Below are 19242 nucleotides of genomic sequence, written 5' to 3' on the forward strand. Positions count from 1 at the left end.
TTCCACCAATCAGAGAGTTGTAATGACAGTTGGTGGGCAAACTGTGCCAAAATCATCATTTACCTGCACGAGTTTCTTTCTTCTGTTGAACGCAAAAGATATTTTGAAGAATGTTGGTAGAGTTGACGGTAGCCAACGACTTCCACAGTATTTTTTCCCCATACTATGGAAGTCAACGGCTAATGTCAACTGTTTAGTTAGACATTCTCATACACATTCTCGGGCACTAATGCATTTAGTTCACTTCTACTGCACAAATGGTATGGGAAGAGTTGTGCGCCAAAGTTTAAGGACCATTTCGCCCACATATGCAGTTCTTAAGCAAAGCAGCAGCGTAACTGGGCATAGTGCTTCTGTTGTGTAACTCTGCTCTATACAGAAAATAGTGATTTCTGGGTTACTGCATTCAATATTTCTTTTCAATAAATGCCATAAAATATCAAATGGTTGCTGGGAATTATTAAAATTTGCATACAGAAAAGGACCGTATATACATCCAAATTGCAATTAATCCAATGGGAAAGGAACCAAAACCCAAACGGTCTAAATTCAGACAGATTTACTTTGCATCACGTCCAATTGATGTCTTTTTCATTCAATGAGCGAGTAGTTCACTTCATTATATTATACTCCTTCATAAAGGCCTGTACTGCAAAAGATTGTTGATTAGTATTTTCAACATGTTTTATGTGTAAAAAAAAAAAACCTCAACACCAAAATTCTACATACACCGACACTTTTGCCGTCAGTATGGGCTTCACATGGCCTGTTTTCAAGCATTGCGCATGTGGCACTGTCAGATTTTTGGCATATTGCATCATATTTTGTATTTTGACAATCAGCAATTCTGCTGACATTGAAAAAGACAAAAGAAGCAACCTTCCGGTATCTTTATGCCAGTATTACAGTAATGCAGTTGTATCTAGCCTCATTCTATCCTATACTGTATGTATTTGTTTTTCATGTAGTCAGGGCCCAGAGCCAATCCTTGAGAAAAGCAAAGTTTCCCATTGAAATGATTCCAGCTCTTTGGAAGGTGCCCCCGTCTCCGGTCTTTCACACTCAGCGAGATTGGCTCTGCTAGCAGAATTCAGATGAGCTTTGCTAGCTTGTCTCCTCAAAGCTTAAAGGTTGTGCACTTCCTCATAGCGGAGGAACAGATCTCATCTCTATATCACAAACATGACAGTCCGTGGCTCTTCTGTAGTGAGCAAACCGGAGGAGAGTTTGATGCCAGCATGGGTCCAAACACAGCAAAGTAAAGCTGGAGGAACAGTTCATATATCAGCGTACGCTGTAGACCAATGACATGACTTTGACATTTGTGTGAGCCGTGGCCTAATCAAATATTCATAACCGTGGTCAGATTAATCCACGCACCATTTCATAAATATTAACCCCTCCAATTCTCCCGCCCCTGACACAAGGGAATCGCGATAGATACCTCCTCATGTTTACTTTCAATACTTTTAATCAAACACTGAGACAAAAGCTCAAGAGCCACGTCTCTGCTTTCTTGTGAGGGAAAAGAGCAAATTACAATGAATAATTTTAAATGAGTAATAACTTGAGAAAAGCAGGCTTTTGAGACTCCTTTGTTTTGTGCATAATACACGATAATGGTGGAGGAAAGGGTGTAAGGTGCTTTTACACAACTCAAAGTGTCTGATTTGCAAACGGCATTTGAAATCATGTTTAATTTATTGAGGGGCATGCTGGTTTTTTGACTCTTTTTATAAACAAACCCCTGGCATGTAAATCAAGACGTTACTGAAATAAAAATCCCTCTAATTGTTAAGATGAAGTCAAGTTTAAAAGCCTTTTAAAAATCTGAATCAAAAAACAAATATACTGATTGCACAATTAGATCAAACCATGATTCAAGTGTGTATGTGCAAATACATTGATCCATGCAATCAATGCTTTTGGATCAAAGGAAAAAAAATTAAGGAATAGTTCACCCCAAAATTAAAATCTTGTCATCATACCATTGTATTGAAAAGAGTGACTAACATTTTTGTTTCACAAAAACAAAGGAGATCAGAATGACTGGAAAATGTTAATATTTGGGTGAACTATCACTTAAAATGAAATGCTTACAAATATAAATTGTCCAAAGTAAAAACTCAAGAAGTAACATCAAGCATCTCATGGAATATACAAAAAACAGCGAACTCATGAGTCAGTGTTATCTTGTCGGTATCCCCACCAACATATTGTTCTTAGGCGAGCAGCCCTCGGGGACCATAGTCATCACCCTCACAGAATACCCATGAGTCTCGGCGGCCCAACTGCGGTCCAAGTCCACCAGTCCCATACAGCGCTTCCCTGGTGATTAAGGAAATGAGATTTGGAAATGAGACGAATTATGAGACATTATCTTTATTGAGAACAGGCCAGAAATCTATGCTGAAGACATTACTCAGCTGTTGCACTGTTAATTATGGTCATGAAAAAGCTGAATTTTACTGAAACCTAAATGTACTTTCTAACTAGTTTTTTTTTTTTTTTTAAAGAGTTCTATTATCAGTCAATGAAATAAATTAATGCTCTGGGTTTACCACAGACATTTTAACCTTGAATATGCAAAAAAAACAAAAACAAATATGTGTTATAATTTACAATGATACTCCAAAGGGTGCAAAAGCATAAATGTGTAGCTCACATTTTTAATAACGTGCTTATATTAAGCAGTTAGTACAAATATGTGTTAAATTAGCTGTAAAAGTGGTCTAAATTTTCCTTAAAGTTCTATTCTTCAAAGTGGATGAACAAGATATTTCTGGCATCCTTGCAAAATTTTCTGGGCTTACACGAATTTGCAAAAGTTTACGGTTGGTAATATTTTTTATGTTTTTGAAAGATTTTAAAATGTTTACCAAGGCTGCATTTATTAGATCATAAATGCAGTAAAAAGTAATATTGTGAAATATTATTACAATTTAAAATAACTTTTTTCTATTTTAAATATTTATTTGAAAAGGTAATTTATTCCTGTGATGCAAAGCTGAATTCAGCATAATTCCTCCAGTCTTAAGTGTCACATGATCCTTCAGAAATTATTCTAATATACTGATTTGATGCGAAGGAAATATTACTATTATTATCAATGTTAAAAACAGTTGTGCTTCTTAATACATTTATAGAAACCATGATACTTTTTTTTAGGATTATTTGATGAATAGAAAGGTCTTTCAAATTTACAAATTGACATTTCTTTACAGCTACTCTGTTATCTCAGGGATAAAACAGTAAAACTTAAAGCAGTGCCTTTTGAAAACACAAAGACAAACTTTATCATATTATCAGTTTGTAATTATTAGCTCATCTAAACTCACAGATATCTAGCTCTGAAAGCCTTTGGAAAGTCTCAGCTTTGAATGACACGTCAGAGGCACCGGCGCTGGTTAGCATGTGTTTTGTGAAGAGGCTGAGAGGAAAGATGACAGTGGCGTCAGATTTATGCGAGTGTGCAATGAGACTGTTAAGCTGAATACGTGTAGTGAGAAATTTGATGGAGAGAGGGAGGTCACCGAGCGGAGAGATGTGTCTGATCTCGCTACAGTGTTTTATACATTGTTAGAGATTCACCATTTATACTAAACTGAAACGCTTTTTAAGGGTTTATTGGTAACCTAACAAGTGCTCCAGAGAAACATTTACAAAGATTTTTAAATGTCCAATGGAAGTGCAAACAATTAACCATGCTGCAATTTATCAACTAGTATTTTGTGTCAAATGTGTACACTGAACCATTATACTCGTCTTTGGTATAAAAAAACAGTGTTCTGAACGGTGTTATTTTAGTATTACTGATATAACTATTTTAGTTTTTATTAATATTTTGAATTATTTTTTATTTTTTATAATTTTCATTTTAAAGGTGCAGAATGTAACATTTTTTTTTTTGCAAGTTGCCAAGTTCAAAAATGTGTTTCTCTGAAAAACAATGCTACAGCCAGTTATTCTAGTTTGAAATTTGTGTTCCGTGTCGGAATGTCTGTTTTTGTTTTGGTCTGTGTGATTCTGCCCACTGCCAGTTTAATAGTATTTCGACCCCCCAGGTTGCCAGTTGGTGGAAAACACAGAGTATTGCAGCCATGGAAGCCATCAAACGAACGTTGTCAGAGATCGCAGATTCTACCCAACCTAAAAAGCCTCGGTATCCATCGAAAAAGCTCTTTGAGCAAAGGCACATTAAAACGCGGATAAATCAACTCATCAACTTCCATTGTCAGTTGCACTCATTCCCATTGTGTGTCTTCAATCTGGCAACCCGTTTGAGCGTCAAGTCTGAGGGGGAGAGAGAAACAACTAATATTTTGAATTTGGACTGCAGTTCAACACCCATTTCAACCACTAGCTGTCAATATTATATACCGACACGTTTAATTTTAGTTATAGTTTTAGTTATTTTGTTGTGGGTTTGTCATTTTTATTTCTAAACAGTTTTTAAATTTTAAATATTTGTTATTTTAATACTTCAAGTTAAACTAAAATGAGAAATGATTCCTTGGCAACTACCTGAAATAAAAATTGAAGGGGGTCTGAATATTTTCCGTACCCACTGTATATGTACACACACAAATATATATTATTTTCAGTTAATGTTTATTTTATTTCAAATAACAAAAAATATCTACATTTTTCATGGTTTTAGTTTCCATTTTAGTTAATGATAATAGTCAACACTGCAGCTTATTCTGGCCTAAAAATTTTAGCCATATGGACGATCTCTATTAGGAATTTGCTCTCCTAAAGTAAAACAGGCACAACAACTCTGACCACCTGTTAAAAAACTACACATCTTACCGATTAATCGTCGTTCTGGGGGTAAACTGACAGCCGTCTGGTCTGCAAACCTGCACAGGACCATGTGCTCCTGTGGAAACAATATAGCATACCGAACACATGCAGACACGTCAATAAACACACTTGCACATAAACATACACAAACAAAAATATCTGATAAACAGCATGCGTGTGGAGCTAGAGTAAATTGCAGAGAAATATCGATGCATCAGATTGTTAGGGTTGTGGTGAAATAACAGACCATTTATCATCCATTACAACCAGCCATTAAAGGGAAACTCAGAGGAAAGCAGCACCCAGCTCATTTTGTATTAATCAATATAATCTAATTGCATTTTTTGCAGGGAACGTTGCAAGGAAGTGCCGCAAAATGACTTCCTCGGCTGTTGATGACCAACGATGGCTTCAAGCAACCATTATTATGCATTAACCGAGTGAAACAAGTGCTGATGGAAAGGAATGTATCAGCCCTGGCAGATTGATTCCTCCTATCAAGTTTAATCCTCTAGGCTAATAGCTGCGATCAATGCTATAACTCGATACAACATCTCAAAAACAGGCTTTAACACAGTAAAGTGTTTCTAGAGCATGTTTAGTATTCGTACCGATGAGAAACATTGCATCGATTATGCTAGTTTGGAAAGAAACGCAGGGAATCTGTCTTTTTATTTTCATTTTGAACTAATCAAAATCAAATCCTAACAACTAAAATAATATAGATTTTTCTGTAGGGAATTTCAATGCACTGAAATCATTTTATCAGTGCAATCACTGTATGTAATAGTATGCAATGAACAATCCAGTCAGATTTAACAAACCAGTTGATTTCTTGCAAATTAAAGAAAAGTATATGCATCTAAACTGTGTAGAGATCAAATTTTGAGTGATATTTAGCTGTGCCAAAGTTGCAACGGTGTTAAGGGTGGTTGCCAGGTTTGCTACGTCTGTAATAGCTTAGGAAAGTAATATCACACAGTATCCTCAACAAGTCCTAACAGTTTAATTCATAATTCAGTTTGTTCAAATTCCAATAGTAATAGCAAAAGTGATGTTTGTTTTGGTAAACACCACTAATTTAACATCTGTTTGCTCTAGATTTACGCTCGGGGAGCTGCCTGTCTCTTGTAGGCCCCTATGTAGGTGATATCTTGGCAGGGGCCGTGAGCGTAGTGTGAGAGAGGCAGATGCAGGAGTCAAGCGAACACTGATGACCGTGAGATACGACTGATTAACCTCATCCATTACTCACACTTCTGCCTCACTGTGCCGTCAGCGCCTGGGGATAAGACTGGGAAAAATACAACATGCAACTACAGTAGGCTACATGGCCACACTATTCCCAGGAATACCCTATTTCAGCAGAGCTTGAAGAGAAGGAAAAACACTGGCTTATGGTACTTCTTGTACAGTAACATTTTCACAAAGTTGGTTGTGAGAGCAAAGAGCTGAAGGAGATTCATCTCTGCTTCTATTTTGTCCTCTATAGTTATGACTAGAGATGTACTGGTACAGAAATTTGGGCTGAAACTATCATTTTTGGTAACAGTTTAGATTAGGGAACAATTCACTATTAACTAGCTGCTTATTAGCATGCATATTTCTAGCAAATTGGCTGTTTATTTAGAGATGTACTGGTACAGAAATTTGGGCTGAAACTATCATTTTTGGTAGTTTAGATTAGGGAACAATTCACTATTAACTAGCTGCTTATTAGCATGCATATTTCTAGCAAATTGGCTGTTTATAAGTACTTACAAAGCACACATTAATACCTTATTCTGCATGACCATATTTTAGATCCCTTAAACCTACCCAATACCTAAACACAACTACTACAACAACTAACTTATTATCAATAAGCAGCAAATGAAGAGTTTATTTAGGGACAACCCTTAATAGTGAATATATGTTCCCTAATCTAAAGTGTTACCTAATTTTTATGCCAATAGACACTGGTCGATATTTTATATGGCAATCTATATGGCTTTCTCTATTATAAAAAAAAAAAAATCCTCTCTTACTAGAACAGAGAATCATAAAGAATTGAACATTTTCCAACTCAGTGATTCAATAACGATTTATTTAGTTTTTGCTACATTTAATTTGTGACTGACTAATCTATGACTCCAGTGGCACTGTATTTGTTGCGAGTTTATGGTCTTAGTATTTTATTTATAGTATTTAACATGCTGTAGTATTTTTTTTTTATCTAAAATTGAATGCAGACTGCAGATTCACTACTCAGAATTTCTAACTTCTACTTCAAACTTTCTATCCATGCTCAAGAACTATTAAAAGAACTGAACATCATGTAAATAGTTTCTTCAATAAATGTTTTTATTATTTTTGAAAAAAATAAAAAATTAAACATAATATTAGATGAAAAATAAGCCATGTTTCCTTGGCAACTAACTGAAATATATGTTATGAAAGTAGAAAAAAAATTAAGCAGAAGTACAAAAGTAATCAAATATATATATATAAAAAATAATAATATATATATATATATATATATATATATATATATAAGCCAATTCAACATTTAATAAACACTACAGTATAATAGTAAATAAATAGTACTAAAATAACAACTGATATATAGTATATTAACATTAAGTCATTTATTTTCTATGCCAGGTCTCAAGAGCAAAGTGGAAAAACAAGGTCTAAACATCTGATTCTAGTGTCAGGCTAATAAGACTCATTCCAATTACAGTGTCATGACCTCTTCTCAGTCATGAGCTGAACATGACTAAACACTGCTCTTCACATACATGAGGCACATTATGAGGCTCTCCTGTGGAGTTTTCTCAGAAGAGTCTTGCCCTCAGAATCAGGCAGTGTGATGTCCCACACGTGTAGACGATAATGAAAAGAGTGAAAGCGAGCGGTGAAACACTTACCTTATAGCTCAGAGTCTCTGTAAACCTCGCGCTGTGGAGAGAGACAGAGGGGGGCAGACTTAATGAACACACACACTGAGGCGCGAATGAAAAATGACATGACACGTTAAAGAAAAAAAAAACACGTTTAAGGAGAGGACAGTCTATTCGGATCAAAGGAGACGCTGAAAACATTCTCTACGGACAAAAAAACACAAAAAAACAAATGCATGCAGTGGTTTGGTTGCAGAAATAAACCGTGTGTAAACACAGCAGGATGTCTCATGTAACACTTGCATGATAAAGAAGAGCTCCGAAACTCTTGGAGATTATGTGTGTGGTAGGTAATGTTTGGAACATTGACTGTCTGTCATCAGGTCGCCCTTGCTGGTCTACTGTCGAATGCCACAAATGACAAATCACTGTCATGGCAACACCGTGAACACAACCACGGAAAAATAATTTCCTGCACTCGCTGCTCTTGCCACCCAGATGCTCATGCCCTGCGGCAAAATTCCTGCCTGAGATTAAATGAAAGTTTACGCCAGATTTGGAGAATGATAGCTTGCGATTGGCGGAAAAACTGACGACTGCTCGAAAGCAATTCTCACTGTTAGGAAACTTTAAATCACTCTCTCTCTTTTGTAGATGTTCTTGCCAACATTAAATGTGAGAATGATGAGACTCAGCTGTGTGATTGTTGATGCAGGACATTCAATTCTGAACGTTGATGTGAAGAGAAAGACAGAAATAGACGCAATAACGAATGTTTATTATGGTTACCTATTATGGTGAGCTCTTTTTGATCGTCATCATTCATTCCCGTCAGTATTTTTTCCCAAGAGTATGCAGAGCTTAACATTTAATACCGTGGATTATTATAGATCTACACTATCGTTGTGTACTGTGGAATCAGGCGAACAAATGAAAAGAAAGATAGCAAAAAAGAAAAGTCAGAGAGACAGAAGAGACATAGTTTTCACCTCTTGGGAAAGTTGAACTTGAGTGTGTTTTGAATGAACCCATAGCAGCACGGACTAATCACAAATCCCGCCCGCGCCTGGAGGCAGCGATCCAACACCATGTCTGTCGCCACTCCGCACGCATGCAGGGCCACCTGGGAAAAAAATAAATAAAAAATAGACACTGCTTAAAGACATTGGTTCTTAACCAAAAATTGGTAACCAACCAACCAACCACAATTGAGCAAGAAAATAATGCGTCACTTTTGGATAAAAGGGTTCATGTCTTTTTTTTTCGGGAAGATTTTTCAAATGTTTTTGAAAGTTGTCTCTTATTCTCACCACGGCTTTTATTTGACCAAAAATATAGTATAACAACGATAATAGTGCAAAGTAATATTACAATTTAAAATAGAATTTTAAATTGTAATATTAAAAATACATTTTTTTAGAATATATATTATAAAATGTAATTTATTCCTGTGATACAAAGCTGAATTTTCAGCATCATTACTCAAGCTTTCAGTCTCACATTATCCTTCTCAAATCATTCTCATATGCTGATTTAGTGCTCAAAACAGCTGGAAAAAACTTTGTGAAAACTGTTGTGCTGCCTAATAATTTTGTGGAATGCGTGATAATTGTTTTTCATATGTTTTTGATGAACAGAAAGTTCAAAAGAACAACATTTATTTGAAATGGAAACTTTTTTTGTAATATTATAAATGTCGCTTTTGATCAATTTAATGCATCTCTGCATTCATGTCTTAATTTCTTCTTCAAAAAATAATCTTTCTGACCCAAACTTTTGAACTGTTATGAAATCAACTTGAATTGAATCAAATTAATTTACTGAAACATGCATTAAAAATGTAATATATACAGACAATGACTTGAATACATGACTTGTATGAAAACATTTTTTTTTTTTCATTTTCGTAATTAAATTAATTTTCAGATTTGTGTCAAAATATGTCAAGGTATAACCAAAGTGGGAAGGCTTACAGGTCTAATTAAAAGGATGAAACACTTAAGAGGAGATTTTTAACCAGTAGGGTTGCTGTACCTAAAGCATAATAAATAAAAGTAAAATAAAATTTGTTATATCATTATAAATGCGTGTATCAGACTATTTTCCAGTGTTCAGGGTGGTGCAAATCAATGCATGACAACCAGATTAAACTCTTCACACTGCTTTCTGCCTGTCCTTGACCACATTTCCACACATCTCAAAGCTCTTCCCACCTTTCTGTATCTAGCTGTGTTCTCATTGATCTGTTAGTGGTTTAGGCACAGAGAGCGAGAGAGAGAGCGCGGCAGTCATACCCCACCACTGTGACACCGCATGACAGCAGATGTCTCTCTGCCTATTAGCAGAAAAAGTGGATCGAACAGCTTGATGGAAGGTAAAGAAAAGTCTTAGATGTCGTCACAGAAGCTCAAGTGAAGATCAAGCGTTCGGCTTGGCTCACGGACCAGTGCCTATATCCATCACTGTTAAGGTGAGAGACTGGAACAAATAATGCAAACTGTTGTCTCAGTGAGCGTGTGCGCGCACAGCCGACCAAATCCACGGATTAACACCCTTCAAATCCCCCGTAAGAAGTTTTCCGGGAAACGTGGCCAAATCTCAGAGGATTCGCTTTACATGCCGCTTGGAGTTGCCATAGAGGAGGAAATATGTCCGTGAACTCCGTGTGGGAAAACACACAGCCCTAGCTGACTTTTTTCTAAGCCGAGATGGAATAAATGAGGAAAAATGCACAGCCGACCAAATCCACGGATTAACACCCTTCAAATCCCCCATAAGAAGTTTTCCGGGAAACGTGGCCAAATCTCAGAGGATTCGCTTTACATGCCGCTTGGAGTTGCCATAGAGGAGGAAATATGTCCGTGAACTCCGTGTGGGAAAACACACAGCCCTAGCTGACATTTTATAAGCCGAGACGGAATAAATGAGGAAAAAGAAATATTGGCAAAGTGTCCAGTGCGGATTGTAATTAAGTTCTTGAGACGCTAATTAGACAGAAATGATTCATAATGTCTTTTCAACAGGATCTGGAATAAAGCCATTCTCAAAAACCCCGGGCAGGTGTTTGAGTATTCAAGGGCCACCCTTATGTACTGATCAGAATCCATTAACGCAGGGTTTCGGCTCTTTGAAGTAGACCACCATCTCATAATGGGGCCATCCATTCACGTCAGAAGCCAACAACAGAGCACCGCATCACCACAACAAGCAAAATCGAGCGTGAAAACCTGGAGCTTTGAAGACGTTGGAAGGTGAATTTCTGAAGTTAATGCAACAAAACTACAGATTCTACAATGATGGACAAGAGACTTTAAAGAGTAAATCAATGCACAACTAGTGTACGACTTCAGGTACAAAGTACAGGAATAAGGCCTTTTTCAGACAAGGCTATTCACACCAAAGGCAAAATGAAAAAGTATTCTGGCAAATGCTTTAATGCAAGATATAGCACAACTGAGAAAAGATATTACTCACTTTAACACAAATACAAGATCTGATAAAATACATGACTTCTATGTAGCTATATAGTGATAGGATGATAAAGGAATAGGAGATATAATAACTAACACAATCACAGTGTACTGACAGTAATAATATAGAGCTTAAACTCTTCACACTGCTTTCTGCCTGTCCTTGACCACATTTCCACACATCTCAAAGCTCTTCCCACCTTTCTGTATCTAGCTGTGTTCTCATTGATCTGTTAGTGGTTTAGGCACAGAGAGCGAGAGAGAGAGCGCGGCAGTCATACCCCACCACTGTGACACCGCATGACAGCAGATGTCTCTCTGCCTATTAGCAGAAAAAGTGGATCGAACAGCTTGATGGAAGGTAAAGAAAAGTCTTAGATGTCGTCACAGAAGCTCAAGTGAAGATCAAGCGTTCGGCTTGGCTCACGGACCAGTGCCTATATCCATCACTGTTAAGGTGAGAGACTGGAACAAATAATGCAAACTGTTGTCTCAGTGAGCGTGTGCGCGCACAGCCGACCAAATCCACGGATTAACACCCTTCAAATCCCCCGTAAGAAGTTTTCCGGGAAACGTGGCCAAATCTCAGAGGATTCGCTTTACATGCCGCTTGGAGTTGCCATAGAGGAGGAAATATGTCCGTGAACTCCGTGTGGGAAAACACACAGCCCTAGCTGACATTTTATAAGCCGAGACGGAATAAATGAGGAAAAAGAAATATTGGCAAAGTGTCCAGTGCGGATTGTAATTAAGTTCTTGAGACGCTAATTAGACAGAAATGATTCATAATGTCTTTTCAACAGGATCTGGAATAAAGCCATTCTCAAAAACCCCGGGCAGGTGTTTGAGTATTCAAGGGCCACCCTTATGTACTGATCAGAATCCATTAACGCAGGGTTTCGGCTCTTTGAAGTAGACCACCATCTCATAATGGGGCCATCCATTCACGTCAGAAGCCAACAACAGAGCACCGCATCACCACAACAAGCAAAATCGAGCGTGAAAACCTGGAGCTTTGAAGACGTTGGCAGGTGAATTTCTGAAGTTAATGTAACAAGACTACAGATTCTACAATGATGGACAAGAGACTTTAAAGAGTAAATCAATGCACAACTAGTGTACGACTTCAGGTACAAAGTACAGGAATAAGGCCTTTTTCAGACAAGGCTATTCACACCAAAGGCAAAATTAAAAAGTATTCTGGCAAATGCTTTAATGCAAGATATAGCACAACTGAGAAAAGATATTACTCACTTTAACACAAAATACAAGATCTGATCAAATACATGACTTCTATGTAGCTATATAGTGATAGGATGATAAAGGAATAGGAGATATAATAACTAACACAATCACAGTGTACTGACAGTAATAATATAGAGCTTTGCAATAAAGTATAAATATATCTAAAACACATTATCATGTCTTTTTGATCTGCATGATTACTGTTGGCTTTTATGTTTCTTGTGCACAAAATGAACTGTTCTCCTATCAAAGCAAAAAACAAACCAAAACCATAAAAAAGGAAAACAGAAACCAAAGCATATAAAAAAAATTCCAAACCAAAAATCAATAAAGAAATAAAATGTAAAAAAAAAAATCCAAATTTTTTTAGTGAGAACAGGTCAATGGAAAATAACTTTAAAATAGGCTTTTATGTTTCTTGTGCACAAAATGAACTGTTCTCCTATCAAAGCAAAAAACAAACCAAAACCATAAAAAAGGAAAACAGAAACCAAAGCATATAAAAAAAAATTCCAAACCAAACCAAAAATCAATAAAGAAATAAAATGTAAAAAAAAAAAAAAAAAATTTTTTTTTAGTGAGAACAGGTCAATAGAAAAGAACTTTAAAATATTGTTTATTAATAATGGAAAGAGGTTGAAAAACACATCACAGTCATTCCAAGTCCTTCTTTGGAAATTTCGGATGCTCCGTCTCTAGAATGAATTTACAGTCATAATGAGACAAAGCTTGTGGGCTGTCTCCAAAGAGATCAGATGAATGTTGTTTAGCATGGGAAAGAAGCTCAAGTTTGTTTTTCCTTTGCAAGCAAATAAAGTGGAATTCGCATTAGTTTTGTGAGGTCTCTTGTACTGAAGGATCCTGCTAACAAAATAAATGATTAAAGCTTTGAAAATATAACGACATTGACAAAGAGTTTAACGTCAGCCTCAATGCTTGTTTTTCCTTGTATAATTTATTCGGCACTGGATGGCAAAATAATAAAGCATGCTGCAAAAGCATATTTCTTAATTAGGGTTTTTTTCTTCTTTCTTTTTTTGGAGCAGGACTTCATTTTTGCTGATGATATTTCTTTTTCTTCCCTTCAACGGGGGTTAAAAACTTTTCTGTCTTTATAATTAAGTAGTTTGCCTGAGGTGCGGAAGGCGCAGCTTCACGACTACAATGCAAGTTCATTATTCATAGCCACAGAACACAGCAGTGTGCTTGTTTCACCATCATTCAACAGGTACAACAAATCAAGTCTGAGCAAACAGCCCATAACTTCTCTTTTCACATCATTATCCCCGTTTAGTCATTTTTTCCCCTGGTGTAGCTACAAGCCTTATTATAGACTGTCTTAAAAAAAGGAATAGTAGCTATTTTCACGTATCTAACCCTCTGGGAAACAATATGTATCTGTTTACATACAGTTCTGGCTGTGCTGCTTTAGCAAGCAAAGCCTTTTAATCATTAATGCTAATGAAATGGGAGTTATGCAAGATAATAGTTTAGAAACTCAGGGTAAAATTCAAATTCAAAGCCTTAAAAGACCTCTGTCGTCTCTAAACAGCAAGGCAATCTGTCTTATATTACCAGCACAGTACACAATCACTTTCAAGATCTTTCATATTAACTGTTCCTCGATGGTGGAATGAATCTTTAAACTCAACCCATACACGTCAACAATCTTTTCTATCTGAATACTTTTCCATGTTTCCTGTCACTTGTATTTGCTGTATAAGATTTTTATAAAAATCATTAAAATTCATACATATTCACCAATGAATTATTTAAATTTAGACTGATTTGTAAACTAGTTCAATGACTAATTACACAATGTAACCAAAATTTCTTTCACAATTTTATTTTATTACGGTTTTGGTAATTCTGTGGGGCTAATTTTTATTTGTATTATTTATTTTCAATTTCAATATATTGGTAAATATTTAGGTATCTTTAATTATGAAACATTGGTTTAGAACAGATTAGTTTTTTTTTTTTTTTTTTTTACTAATTTAGCATTTTTTAAGATATACTACTTTTGCAAGGATGGTAACATTCTCAAAGTTTCTGTAACTTTCCGGAACATTTTGTAATATTCTAGTGCTTGACTAGTCATAAAAGACAAAATTCATCCATTCTACTCTTCTGAAGTTTTGGACGACTCACTTTGGTAACCGTTTATGTTAATGTTAAACTGATGTAAGCTCGGTATTATGCATGTACCATGCAATTGTTATGCATGAGTAATAACAGATTAGCTTGTATAATTTGTCAACGCATTTTTTTAGTTTGCATGAGCACTGCTAATGATACACAAAAAGTAATGTAATTTTCGTATTCAGCATGTCAAACATTCAAAATAAAAGCGAAACAAAACTTAAAAAAAAAAAATATATATATATATATATATATCAGTGTTATTTTCAAGCCTGTAAACCACAATTTTAAAATGTCCCTGATATTTTCAGATTTTTCAAGAATATAGAGATAAGCACTTTCTCTATCCACTGCTGTGTGATGTTATAAACCAGAAGATATTTAATGTTTAACAACTTAATGTGATCAAAAAAATGTCCTATCGCTTGCACAGGTGCTAAAATAGTCTAATTACACTTTTATCACTTATTGCTGATGTAAGTCAAGGAATATTTCACCTCCACATAGGAAAATGTGTGAGGGAAAGAAAAAAAAAACGATCAACCTAGGAAGGCAATTTTGACAAATTTGTTTTTGGTGACTGTTCGATATAAATCTTGCATGTTCTTTTTTTATGATTGTGCTAGTTTCCGTCCTCATTTGTAAGTTGCTTTGGATAAAAGCATCTGCTAAATGACTAAATGTAAATCTCTGTTTGAAACCTGTAATTGCAGTTATTTGTGGAATTATCTTCTTTACGTGGGTTGAGCATTGGCACGGCTCCTCAGCACGGATGAATCTAATGTTTTGAGGTCTATGTGTGGGCTTGTCAGTCAATGCACCAGTTCACTGTACTTCGCAATTACAGATACTACATCTTGGAAGTATTTCCAAAATAAGAATTTTCACCGGAAAATTTTATCTGAACAAGCAACATGGCTGCCAGTTTTGTTCTGACCAATTGAAAAGAAAAAAAAAAAACGTTTTACAATAAATCGTGCTACCAACGTTGATTAAATCAAACAATCACAGTAGCACAAATAGGACAAATGCTGGATGAATTAGAAACCATTTCCTACAAAAAAAACAAAAAAAAAACAATAATAACTGAGGAATAAAAATGCCACCTAAATCTGTTAGCATTATCATAGCGAGAACTTTTGAGTATTATAATTATGCACCGTAAACAACAACGTCTGTAAATATATTTAACATACTTGCTGAAATATCTGTCTAACACTTCACAGACAAATATCATGCATATGTATAATATAAGGCAGCACTTACCCCAATGTTGAAGTTTCCAGTGAAATAGTCAAGATTTGCCTGGACGAAGCCGATGTTTGTCAGTCCAAGCTGAGCGCTTCGGTCTCTGGCCCTGACCAGTGACTCCTCTTTATTTTCAATGAGAATAACCTGATCGATAACAAAAAAAAGGGATATTTCACCATGCCGCATATAATACCTCTTACAGTTTACTGGTTCATTGCCAAGCTGCTTGTTGATCCCCAAACTAATCTTCTTTGAAAAGCCATTTTATCAAAAGGAAAGAAAATCAGCAGAGAAAATGAAGTACATCTAAATGACTACCTAATAATCCACTGAACCATCAAAAGTGTATTAGCGCTCAAAGAGTATTCTAATGCAGAGTAAGTACCGACTTGATTTTCCTATTCGCTCTGGTTAAAGTACAATTTTCGCAAAAAGGTCTTGTGGGAAAAAAACATAACAGAGTGGAATCAGTTTATTTTTCCAGAGTCAACAAATGAGGTCACTTGGGAAAGAGTTTCTCTTCTTTGACTCCTTTAACTTGAACTTGCTACACTTGAACAAATCAGAAAGTCTTACCTGACATTTAGGAAGCGTGTATGCCAAAACAATCCCAACGTGCCCCTAAGAAAACAAAGAAAGAGAAAGCTGCAAAAGATCTTGGAGAAACAGAGCTCAAAGAGCTCATCAGATCAAAGTCGACTCACGAGAACACAGACACCCATCAGAATATTGACCTGTTGCTCACAGGCTGTAACATCAGGGCTTAAATGTATGCACAGAATAACAAGAGCACTCCCAAAGTTTACATGAGGTGACAAGGGAGGAGAACAGATGCTTACTGACACACATACAGACTCTCGTAAGAAAACAGAAAAAAGTCCAAGACGTTTTTAAAATGTCAGAAGGCAACTTACCCCCCCGCTGCAGAAATCCACCACTGTGTGCCCGGGGTGGGCCAGCTCCGTCACCATGGCAACCAGGTTGTTGAGCTGTTGTTGTTTGCGCACGGCGCGGGCGTCTGACATCTTACCTTTGGAGCAAAGCAAACGTGAAGACTGAGACGGCCGACAGCAACACACCGCAACAAGATTCTCATCCGAAGCCAAATTAAAAATGTGTCCACGTTATAAATAATACATGACACAGTAAATAAGTGATATTGTACATTCAAGCAGGTCATCATCAGAAAATAAACGGAGATCACAATCAGGCTGTCATCTCGAACGGGTTTATTATAAGAATGACTGATTTTGCAGAAATAAATAATTAAATAAATAAAGACGGCTATATAAATAACAGATGAATATAAAGAAACAGATTGATATAAATATAGATATAAATAAACAACCAATAGATATAAATAAAAATAACAGCTAAAATACATAGGTAAACAAACAAACTATTTTGTTTATTTAAAACAAATTAATTTTAAATTATATTATTGTAAGAGAAGAAAAAAATATGGCTTATGTAAATAACAGATATAATTAGATCATAACAAAAAATAAAACAAACAAACTATTGTTTTGTTTAAATAAGTTAAAATTGTATTCTAAGAGAAGAAAAAAAGGTAGAATGATTCTAGAGACTGGCAAAGCTATGTAGGAAATAACTGATAAAAGTAAGTAAATTAAATAAATTAAATTAAATAAAAACAAACAGACTATTGTTTTTGTATTGTTTTAAGTTTAAACTATTTTATTGTAAAAGAAGAAAAAAGGTGGAATGATTCTAGAGACTAGTAAAGCTATGCAGGGAATAACAGATAAAAATAAATACACAAAATATTGTTTTTATTATAAAAATAAGCATAAATTATCTTATTATAAGAGAAGGAAAAATGTGGAATGATACTAGAGACTAGCAAAGCCATGCAGGAAATAACAGAAATTGGTTGTATTATTATTTAAGCCATAAAAATGTGGGTATTAATAATTACATATTCACACTGTTATCAAGCACATCAAGTGTTAAGGCAGGGTATGTCACGTGTCATTAAAACTTCTAATAATTATTTTGCTTCTTACATTTGTTTTGTCCCTCACTTGGCTCTGCACAATTTACATCAGTCTCTGAACATCAGTATAAACAAGCCAATGAATACCTAAAAATGGCATTCGCTACATTTAGCATTCTTACAGGTCACAAACTGAAACGAGAACTGCCAAACACCACTCTCAGCTGTGATTAAACAGATTGCATTATTTCAATGGCTGTGTGAGAAATGTTAAAAGTGGGAAAGCTCTCAAAAATAAATTTTTACACCTTTTTTTCCCTAGTCACTCAAGTCATCTCAAACTTTAATTGGAGTTAAAGGCTGTTTTCACACAGCCACAGGGAATAAGTTTGCAGCAGATTTCTTATTTTGAAGCGAGTGCTCAAGCTGCGTTGAAGAAACACCATCAATGTAATATAAATCACAGACACGTCTGCTGTGCACTGCTGCGCTCATTTATGCACAACTCTCTGATGACAGCGGAAATACTACCTGGAGCCAAATAGGAAACAAACCACAAAACAGCCTAACAAAGCTTTGTACAGTTTTGTTTATCATGTGTTATCAACACCTGATAATTAATGTCTATGATTCTGACAGGCTACAAAAGAATCAATCAGGCTCAGGTGAGGAAGAAAAGACAAACATGCCGATTCTTTTGCAAAAGACGCCTGTGGAATTTGCATGTGTTGTCTTTCTCTAACAGGATTCGAATGGCGTGAGCGCTATCAGAGTGGAGCAGATACGTGGTATGCAGTGAAGATGTAACTCATTAACTGAGAGCACATTTGCAGGCTCTGAGAGACATAAATCCAGAGGAATGTCGGCGTGCTGTCAAAGAACAATCTCTCACACATCAAGAGAATCAAATCCTTCTGAAAACCTGCAATCCTTCCAATGAACTTTTGATATTTGTTACCAGAAGGCAATGGATTAGAATTCTAGTATAATTTATTGTGAAATGCTTATTGTAATTCATTAAAAGCACATCCAGATTAGCTGATTAGCTAAACGTCCAAAAGAAAATAATGAAAAGGTATTAACATGATTGTGGCAGACAAGTAAAGAATTGAATAAACAAAAAATTGCTTAAAAAGTCTACTTATTTCATATCATTAACCATAAACCCATCACTGGTCTACAGTCCAGAGCAAACCATTTTAAAAATTAGACACTTAGGATCCCAATAATCTAATTTTCCATAATTTGCTACAGCACAAGCAAATAAATAAAGCAAATAAATTAAATACATTTTTGAAACCTGTGAATCACATTCCCCATAATTAGCTGTCCTTTCACCACAGTCAAATCAAAAGTGGCAAAAATGCCAAAAAACTACAGTAAATAAGCACATAAATAAGCAAGCAAGTTTGAATCCTGTGAATCTCATTTCCCACTGTCAAATCAAAATTGGCAAATTGGACAAAACGTAAAAAAAAAAAAAAAAAAA

At 35.6% G+C, this 19242-nt stretch overlaps 1 protein-coding gene across 1 annotated transcript in view; it reads right to left on the bottom strand.

The window, feature by feature from the left end:
* Nucleotides 1-1582: 1582 nt before the first annotated feature.
* Nucleotides 1583-19242, bottom strand: part of gstcd (glutathione S-transferase, C-terminal domain containing) — a 49973-nt gene continuing 32313 nt past the window's right edge. Inside the window, exons 6-12 of the mRNA XM_016269366.1 lie at nucleotides 16711-16826; nucleotides 16373-16417; nucleotides 15812-15940; nucleotides 8678-8811; nucleotides 7716-7746; nucleotides 4813-4882; nucleotides 1583-2328 (exon numbers count right to left, since the gene is read on the bottom strand). Of these exons, the coding sequence (XP_016124852.1) occupies nucleotides 2189-2328; nucleotides 4813-4882; nucleotides 7716-7746; nucleotides 8678-8811; nucleotides 15812-15940; nucleotides 16373-16417; nucleotides 16711-16826 (665 nt within the window). The 3' untranslated portion in view covers nucleotides 1583-2188. The remainder of the gene's footprint in view (nucleotides 2329-4812; nucleotides 4883-7715; nucleotides 7747-8677; nucleotides 8812-15811; nucleotides 15941-16372; nucleotides 16418-16710; nucleotides 16827-19242) is intronic.

Source organism: Sinocyclocheilus grahami, unplaced genomic scaffold, assembly GCF_001515645.1.
Source record: "Sinocyclocheilus grahami isolate Dianchi unplaced genomic scaffold, SAMN03320097.WGS_v1.1 scaffold51.1, whole genome shotgun sequence".
NCBI classification, from domain to species: Eukaryota; Metazoa; Chordata; class Actinopteri; order Cypriniformes; family Cyprinidae; genus Sinocyclocheilus; species Sinocyclocheilus grahami.